At 35.2% G+C, this 10,319-nt stretch overlaps 1 protein-coding gene across 1 annotated transcript in view; it reads right to left on the bottom strand.

The window, feature by feature from the left end:
- LOC106878491 (BRCA1-associated RING domain protein 1) overlaps window positions 1–10,319 on the bottom strand; it is an 86,342-nt gene that overhangs the window by 18,716 nt on the left and 57,307 nt on the right. The window contains exons 4-6 of the mRNA XM_052967305.1: window positions 9,081–9,253; window positions 6,195–6,297; window positions 3,227–3,356 (exon numbers count right to left, since the gene is read on the bottom strand). Of these exons, the coding sequence (XP_052823265.1) occupies window positions 3,227–3,356; window positions 6,195–6,297; window positions 9,081–9,253 (406 nt within the window). The remainder of the gene's footprint in view (window positions 1–3,226; window positions 3,357–6,194; window positions 6,298–9,080; window positions 9,254–10,319) is intronic.

The raw sequence follows: 10,319 nt of genomic DNA, 5'->3' as shown, positions 1-10,319 counted from the left end.
ATATATATATTTGTATGTACATATAAATGTATGAGCATCTATATGCGAGTGTGTGTGTGTATAAATTCATATTCATATGTGTGTATATGTGTATAAATATATATGCAAGGCATTTATGTAAAGGCAGTAACTCGAAATGGGAACCACCTTCAACTGTGACAACCCATCCAACTCTTGTGAGCATGGAAGGCAAATGTAAAATGATGATGGTGATACATATGCGCACACACAAAATTATTCTACATAAAGAAACCTGAACCTTTCTTTTAGAATTATGCAGGGAAATGGAAAGATAAATTCATAAATAAATACAAAAAACAGGAAATATCATGTCCCACACTAAAGGGATTGGTTTGAAAGACATACTTTGAGTGTTTTCTTTCTCAAACAATATTGTAAGAAACAGTGAAGTGATATGCGGTTTGGTGGGAAACACTGAATTGAAATTCATACATTGTAAGATCAGCTTAAGTCAACTGATATAAATTTTAATCATCTGAGTTTATTAGAATTATCCTCTTCATTTGTTGGTTTTACATCTAAACACCGCTGGAGGGAATTTCTGCTAACTATTTGCTTGGATAATCTTAGTGGTTGAAGTTTTTTGCAACTCATTATATTACATATGTGACATCCTTCTGTATTTGTAATTAGTATGCAGAGTATTCTCCTGAGAAATATTTTCTCAGCAATGCCATTGATGAAGATATACTTTAACATAGAATGATTCACATACCTTAAATTTTATACATATATTTTTTAATTTTATTGCCCACAGGGGACTAAACATATACATGGCTATCCCACATTATAAGGATGAATAGTAGTACTTGGGAAGATGAATACGTATGAACACAACACACACACATATGGTGCTGGATTATCCATTGGTCTCATCAATGAGCATTCAGTGTTCAATCAATGTTAAGTTGCTGAGTTGAGTAAGCAATGTGTATATCCCTATGAAACACAAAGTTTGACTTCCCAGTGGTAGGCATATATTTTACAACATAAACAATTTAGCAAGGTCTCATTTAAGAAAATTCAAAGACCATTTATACCTGTGAATAAATAAATGAACCAAGAAAACTTTCATTATTTCTGACTAATTTTTCATTGGCAGAATTGTTAGAGTCTCAGACAAAATGCATATTAGCATTTCTTCTGGCGCTTTATGAACATTCTGAGTTCAATTTCTTGATAAAATAAAGTACCAGTCATGTACTGAGGTCAATGTAGTTGACTACTCACTCTCCAATTGCTGGCCTTGTACCAAAATTTGAAACAATTAATATTTTTATTGTTTCACACACACACACACACACAAACACACACACACACACACACACACACAAACACACACACACAAACACACAAACACACACACACAAAAACATTTATACAAATAAAATAGGCATATCCAAACACATGTATACATAAATGTCCACAAATACACATGTTAATACACACATCCTAACCCATAGATATCAAAAAAGATTAAGTAAATGTGTATAATATATAAATGCACTGTTTGAAGAAGTTAGCAATGTGTTACATATATCAATAGTCTAACTAGCTTCAACTCTAAGGCTTGTCTGCCTCTCTCTCTCTCTCTCTCTCTCACACACACACACACACACACACACACACACACACACACACATACACAACCATTGACTGAGGTTTCACAGACTATTATTGCACATTTCATTCCCAGTCTAGAAGGAAGGGTTTAAGTAAAACCTGCTGTTATTGGTCAAGCTTAGTATTAAGAAAGAGAGAAGTATGGGTTCTATATGATGTATTAATTGTAAGTATGAAGGGCAGATTTCATACATAGCACATGCACAGGAGTAGCAAGTAGTATGTGCATGGGAAATAAGTTCCTGCAAACACTTGGAAGGATCCCTTAAAGTGGTTAATAAAATCTCTTACCTACAGGGAGCTACTACCTCTTCTAGCAGCAAAAGGAATTTCTCTCAGAGTGAAGGGCAGATCTTGTATGAAATGCAATGCTGCATCATGTAGGCCTTGAATGCAGAGGGTGTGTGATGGCAAGAAAGAAGTGAGGTAAGCATGCTCTACAAGATGTATAATGTCAATTCACGTAAACGAGGGAGCACAAATGGGCTGCAAGTAAAACTAGATAACGGAAGAATCGTATGCAAGTAAGAAGACTATGTGGATATGGGTAGATGATGTATATATAAGATGCTAGTTGTATTAAGAAGTGCCAACTGTTATAAGTGGATGGAACCTGTAGAAGAAAGAAAGGAAGCAAGCAAGATCTGAAACAAACTAAACACTGGTCTCAAGAAGCTGAACATTATAAAGGAGATTACAATGGATTGTGACTTCTAGCCAAGTGCTGTTCTGAGAAGATCTGCTCAACCCTTACAAAGTTAAACATCATGAAACTGAATAATTATGGTAATGATGAAGACTGAGATGTATAATGTCTCAACCATTTTGTTCCTATTAAGTCTTTGAAGAATGGTCACTTCTTTTCATTACATGCTCACTCATTACTAACCCCAACCCTATCAATGTGCCTCATTACTATCACCTTATCTCTGTCCTATCACTCAGCCTGCATACCAAGAAATGCCAATGCATTGAATTTAAACATATTTGATCCCTATTTACTATGACCTTTATTTATTGCTAAACATAACTCTCTTTCATCCATTTCTCATACCTCTAACACTTCCACTCCCTTAACAGCACCAACCTTCATTACTCAGTCTTTTACAATACTTCCTCCTCTGCCACTTTCTGCTGACATCCATCACTCTCACACTTCTAGCCCTCCATCTTCTTATCACTGTCTCCTTTCTACAACTCAGACCATTCAAGCTGTTTCTATCCTTACCAGCAATCTCTCTGTTTCTGTCTGTCTGTCTCTCTCTTTCTTTATTCTCCCCTTTATTACTCACTGGTCCATCTTCATCCCCCCTTTCTTTCTTTCTATCTGTCTATCTATCTCTTCCTTGTTCATTCAAACATACATTTACATGTCTATTATTTTACTTAATTAGACTTTAAGCACTGCTGTCAGTGGCTCTGCTGCCACCTTCTTCCTCAAGTTGGTGTTTATAATGTGAAATATCATTTTACATTGAAAGATAACAGTTAACAATCCATAATTGAATAGTCAAGGTCTTTACAAACCAATCCTACTTATATCAGAACAAAAACTAAGAAAATATAAAATATGTTAACCCACCTTCAGGACTGACATCATCTACAATTTTTGCATTTATCACAGATGCCAACTTCCTCAGTTCTACCTTCAGATCTCGAGAGAAGGCTGTTGCCAGGATACAAATAGGTCCACCATCTGTACAAGTTGATGACTGTTAAAAAGAAATGGCAGGCACCGTGTCAGAGAGAATGTTATAACCTCAACTGGAAGAAGGGCCTGATATTATGGGTGGAAGTTTTTAATTATAAAGCATATATATACATGTGTATGTCTTGGGGTGTATTGCTGTCATACTATGCACAACTAATGGGACTTGGAGCAATTACTAAGTAATATCTTCAAAGAAATTTATGTTCAACCTTTTTGTGCTTGATCATGTTTAAATCTTTTGCACTATATTTAGCACTGCAGGTGGTTGCAATGCTTTTGAACTCTTCACAATTTAGTATATAGAATTTAAAAATAAAATGCATTTAAATACTATACTCATATTTACTATTTCCCAGATGAGGTGACTCCAATACGTATTACCTGATCTACCAATTAAGTGATAGCTCAACTTGTGGTCTACACCACCTGTACAACTACTGTGTTGAAGATTTTCAGCATAAAAGGAAAGACAAATCTTTGTATGCAGTGACAAATACAATTTCAGATTGAAACATGGAAAGGATGTGTGTGTGTGTGTGTGTGTGTGTTTGTGTACAAATGGATGGATACAGATATTATATATAGCTGTGTGGCTAAGAAGTTTGCTACTCAACCATTTCATTTCAGGTTTAGTCCCGTTGCATGGCAGGCCGAGCAAGTGTTTTCTATTATACCTCTAGGCCAACCAAAGCCTTGTGAGTGGATTTGGTACATAGAAGCTAAGAGAGAGAAAGAGAGAGAGTGTGTGTGTATGTATGGGTGTTTTGAATATCATATAAGCAGTGTCATTTGTTTTCAGTCTTCAATGAAAACATTTTGTCCATGGGGAAATATTGGCTTTGCTTGGGAAAGTTAGCAAAAAGAAGGGCATCCAACTACAGATCTATCTTAATAAATTCTGTCTGACCCATACAAGCATGGAAAAGTGGATATTCGTTCATAACTAGTGAAAACAAGAAAAACAATGAAAAAAATCCTGAAGGGTACGGTTGAATATTTGAATTTCTTCGTTTCTCTATATTTTCCATTATTCCTGTCTTGAACCTGAGAAAGTCAGGCATACTGTTGAAATATTTTTCAATAAACAAAATCAGTTTGTGTTTTATTATATATCATGCTCTTCTATTGGGTATTATTATGGGAAATACATCAACATCATCAGAATCATTAGCACACCAGGCAAAATGCTAAGCAATATTTCATCCATCTTTATGATCTAAATTCATATTCTGCCAAGGTTGACTTTGCCTTTCATCCTTTTGGGGTCAATGAAATAAGTACCAGTAGAAAAGATTATTATTATTTTTATTAAGGTGGCAAACTGCCAGAAACGTTAATACACAGGACAAAATGCATAGCAGCAGTTCTTTCAGTTCTCTATATCCTAGATTTAAATTTCACTGAGGTCGACTTTGCTTTTATCCTTTCATGGTAGGTAAAATAAGTACCAGCTGAGTACTGGGGTTGCTACTAAAATTTCTGACTAGCTTGCCACTATAATTTCTGGCATTGTACCTATATTTCTGGCTTTGTGCCAATAGCATTTATTATTTTTTTCCCAGAGCCAGTTGATAGAATGATTAGTGTAGGAAAAATGCTTAGCAGTATTTGTTCTGGCTCTTTACAATCTGAGTTCAAATCCTGCTGAGGTCAACTTTGCCTTTCATCTCAAAATTGATAAAATAAAGTATCAGTCAAGTACTGGATCAAAGTAACTGACTTACCTCCTCCCCTCAAAATTGCAGACCTGGTGTCAAAATTTTAAAGAATTCTAATTATTATTATTCCAATGCTGTGCAGCATTTACCTATTTCCCTTTGCAATGGCCAATTAAGAAAGTACTGTTGTTTAACCAAGGTCAACCTTGGTTGAGTTGGCCTACGGTTAAAGGCATGATCATTACATCTAAGTGTAGGTAAGACTAACATCACCTTTATTTATTTAAGACAGTGTGATTTGAAAAAGATCTAACAGCTATTTCCATCAGATCTAACAATCAAGTAGCAGCTCCATCATTGCTTCCAAAAATCATCTACAGCTGTGGCTTGTGTGCAGGTTAGAAATCCTTATTTGGACAGAACTGTTAGCACACCATGCAAAATGCTTCATGGTCTTTCATCCACCTTTATATTTTGAGTTCAAATTCCACCAGGGTCAACTTTGCCTTTCATCCTTTCAGAGTTGATGAAATAAGTACCAGTTGGGACTGGGGTTAATGTAATTGACTATCCCCATAATTTCAGACCTTGTGCCTATAGTAGAAAGGATTATTATTATTATTATTATTAAGGTGTTGAACTGGCAAAATCAATAACAAAAAGTGCAAAATGCTTTGTGGTATTTTGTCTGCTTTTATGTTCTGAGATCAAATTCCACCAGGGTTGACTTTGCGTTTCGTCCCTTTCGGGGTTAATAAAATAAGTACCAGTTGAGCACTGGAGTCAATGTAATCGACTTGCCCCCTTGCTTGAAACTGCTGGCCATATGCCTATAGTAGAAAGGATTACTATTATTATCATTATTACAAACAGCCAGGTGAAGTGTGTTATAAAGTAAGGAAACTATATTATTGATCCAGATTCAATACTTAGTTGAAGTTACTTTACTTCATTTACAGTTCTAATGAAATTAAGAAAGATATGAAAATCATGTAATCCCATTCCTTTCCCCATAAATTCATAGCCATAATGTATTAAACATAGGAAGAAATATAATTGAATGAAGTGAAGGAATAGTTGTGTACAAAGTGCGGTTTTATGATATGACTGTAGGTGTGCATTATCTAACCTGAACCCTACCAATCTAAGGGATCAGGGGGTGTATAATAATTGCTGCCTACCTGTAACTCAGGTGTGGATGATGTAACCAACACATCAGTTGTTAAGGCTTCTTTCATGGCATCAGTGAAGGCATAATCTTTAGCCATTAATCCATGGGCATTCCTATAGAAAAGAGTGTTTTCATGTAATTAAATATTTCAATAGGGAGAAATTAATGAATGCACAGACCTGGGGTACATGTACTAGAAAAATGTTAAGAGGTTATGTAAGATTTGTATAAACAGTAACCCCAACCAATACTTTTCAATGGTGCAATCTCAGATTTAGTAAATATTATCTATAAAAAGATAAAAAATTGTCAAATATGTTGTTTGGAAGTTTTAACTTCCCAAATATTATTAATATCAAATTATACATTGTCCATTTTATGGTATCCACTACTGTATTTTACAACATGCAACCATTTTCACTACGTTCCTCACAAGGAGTATACTAACACTGCTGGACCTGACAAACAGGTACACTAGAAGACAATAGTTTGAGAACCCTTGATGCAGAGTAAAGTCCAGCAACAATTTGTTCAAAATAAGAAAAGTGGAATGTTAGTAAATTCAATTAATGTGAGAAGTGAAAAGTTTTATATTTCAGCCCCTTGCCCTTTAAAATTACACAATTTTCACTTCTCACATGAATCAAACCTACTTACATTCAGTAAAGCCACATTTGTAATTAGTGTCTATATACCTTTATACACGTGGAGGTGCAATGGCCCAGTGGTTAGGGCAGCGGACTTGCGGTCATAGGATCGCGGTTTCGATTCCCAGACCAGGCGTTGTGAGTGTTTATTGTGCGAAAACACCTAAAGCTCCACGAGGCTCCGGCAGGGGATGGTGGCGAACCCTGCTGTACTCTTCCACCACAACTTTCTCTCACTCTTACTTCCTGTTTCTGTTGTGTCTGTAATTCAAAGGGTCAGCCTTGTCACACTGTGTCACACTGAATATCCCCGAGAACTACGTTAAGGGTACACGTGTCTGTGGAGTGCTCAGCCACATGCACGTTAATTTCACGAGCAGGCTGTTCCGTTGAACGGATCAACTGGAACCCTCAACGTCGTAAGCGACAGAGTGCCAACAACAACAACTTTTATACACACAAGCAGCAAATATATTAATTTAGTTCTTACAACTAAATTAATATATGTACAACATAATGGATGAAATGGTAAAATAAAAAATTAATATTTAATAATTCTTTTATGACTTCATGAGGAGAGGAAGTCATCATTATTTTTACAGGGGTTCTGAAATTGATAGAAGGAAAGGAAGAAACTGTCCTTAAACTAAAAACATGGCTCAAAAGCTTTCAACAGATTGAACTCTGTGAAAAATCACCAAAGGACCAGATGGCAGTCTTAAACCTGATGACTGATTAAGTTCACCACCTATACCTATTTGACTATTGTTAATTTATTATTTTCACCCCATGACTGGCTCTCATGCCAGTGGCACGTAAAAAGCACCAACCAAACGTGGCCAATGCCAGTACCCACTGACTGGCCCCTGTGCTGGTGGCACGTAAAAGCCACTATCCGAACATGAATCAATGCCAGACCCGCCTGACTGGCTCCTGTGCCAGTGGCACATAAAAAGCATTCACTACACTCTCGGAGTGGTTGACATTAGGAAGGGCATCCAGCTGTAGAAACATTGCCAGATCAGATTGGAGCCTGGTGCAGCTGCTGGCTCCCCAACTCATGCCAGCATGGAAAACAGATGTTAAACATTGATGATGATGATGATGAGAGAGAGATTGTAAAATAGTCTTTGGTTAAATGAAGCACATATTTCTGTAACTGCAATTTAAGAGTTTTACAGTCTGTATATGTGAGTAGCTGAAATAGGTCAAAATTTACTGGCTGAACTGATCCACTTAACTTCAAATAGATATAGCTGGTAAACAAGCTTCATATTATTTTACAATCATAATCAGAATTTCTAAAACCTACAATACTGTTACTGTTTCACAAGTAACATTACATATAAAGTAGCTGAAATACAGAAGAAAGTAGTGTCTTTTAGTATTTAGTTCTGTATCTCTACAATATGACTTCAAATCCAATCAAAGTCAGGTTAACTGAGTATTTCAACCCTCCAGGAGCAATGAAATAGTTATTAATCATGTAGCTCTGTTACCATAATGTTACCAAATTTCACATTATGCCATTCTGGTGTTAATATTTAGCCTTCTGTCTTGTTAATAACATTGAACTCAAGATGAAATGGGCAAAATTGAATATTGTTGCCTACATTGTGCCATGTCCACTACCAACATACTTCCAAATAGCTCAGTCCACTAAGCTGTAAGTAGGTACTGTGCTATGATTATAGCTTGTAGTATGAATTCAATCTTTTTAAAAATGTTCTCAAGCATTAGAGAGACTTGCTAAATGGCAATAAGATTTTCAAATTGGTAGAACCCTATAATTGGCGGTAGTTGTGGTATTCACTTTGAGGATGTATCAACTGAAATCTTAAATCAAAAATAAATACAAGTAAATCCAAATATTTAGTACTTTAAATGAGGGATCATGTTAAGTAAGTAGGTTAACTACCTGGTTACACAGCATTTGGTGAAGAATCTTAAACATATCATCAACTAAACAATTGAAACACTTAAGACAATTATCAAGGTGTATATTTATTCATTAATTAACTACTAAGGTTCTAATGTACATGATATCAGAGATTATAAATATCAATTTGCGACAGATAATGAACAATAGATCCATTGAATTGACAGACACCCAAACTACAACAGGCAATAGCTACATGATTCAGTTCTCTCACAACCGGCCTGCTTCCCTTTTCTCTCTGATACTGATGTTTATAATGTATAGAACAGTCTTGATTTAAAATTTTTTTTTTTAAATAAAGAAATAATACCTGAGAGTCTGACAGGCTCCACGTGACACTAACAATTTAACACAACCAATTCTGCCATTCCTCACAGCATCATGCAATGCAGTATCATTCTCAGATCCTGGTGTATTGATAAGTGCACCACTGTCAAGTAGCACCTTCACAATTTTCTCATAACCATGATTGCAGGCTTCATGCTGGTAATTAGAAACATATTATCAAGTATGACAAATACAGCATAGATAACACATACAGAAGAAATTATTAATTATAAACATTATCGTTAACCCTTTAGTATTCAGATTACTCTCTCAAATGTAATGCTTATTTAGTCACATTGTTTTGAATTAATCACGTGTTATCTTGTAGCTTTGAGATTTTGAAGATGTGAATGTATATTTTAACAATGATATCGCAGGGTATGTGTGAGAGCCAGGACCTGGGTAGTTTAAACAAAACAAGTAGAATATTTTGGCTGGATATGACCAATCTAAATGCTGAAAGGATTAATATTATCTTATAAATAAAATATGTGTCAGTCCTCTTTTTTTACTGGTTAAACACTCAGAGCTGAAATTTCATGCTTGATTGTAAGATGACATTAGACATTATAAAATCTTTCCATGACAAATGTTTAATATGAAACTGTGTCGGTGTAAAGATGCATAAATACAATAGAAACTACAACAAAAATGTAGGACATTCTACATACTTAAAGCCATTCTCAATTCACTGATTCTCAGAGTGAAACTGTTCACTGATTTCAGCAGTGAAACTATTCCATATTTTAATTATAATTCTTTCATATTTTCCTTTCAGACTTAGTATATAATACATTCTTTTCTTCCACGTTTTTTTTTTATATAACTTCATTCGCACACATATATTAACTTAGTGGACACATTTCCATAATGAAACCATATCATTTTTAGTAGTTTATTAATTGTCAATGAATAAAATAACAATGAATACAAGCGTCAGTATAATGGCCTGTTTCTTCCTCCAAAATATGCCACTTTATCCTATAGCAGAAAGAATTATAATATAGTTCTTTTATAAATGTGTGTACAGGGTGCAGCGCTGCACTGATAACCAGCTGGTGGAAGACCTGCTTGGGGTTAAACTAGTAGTGACATGGAACAGCCACATTGATGTAATGTAACTTTCTTTTATAAATGTCTTCTTTTTAACTTAGATGTCATATTTTATTTTCTACCAGTTTCACTTAATATAACTCACACAAGCAACTCCAGCTAATTACTG

This window comes from Octopus bimaculoides, chromosome 4, assembly GCF_001194135.2.
Source record: "Octopus bimaculoides isolate UCB-OBI-ISO-001 chromosome 4, ASM119413v2, whole genome shotgun sequence".
Lineage (NCBI taxonomy): Eukaryota > Metazoa > Mollusca > Cephalopoda > Octopoda > Octopodidae > Octopus > Octopus bimaculoides.
Note: the sequence above shows the minus strand (reverse complement) of the source record. Positions and strands in the feature narration are given on the sequence as shown.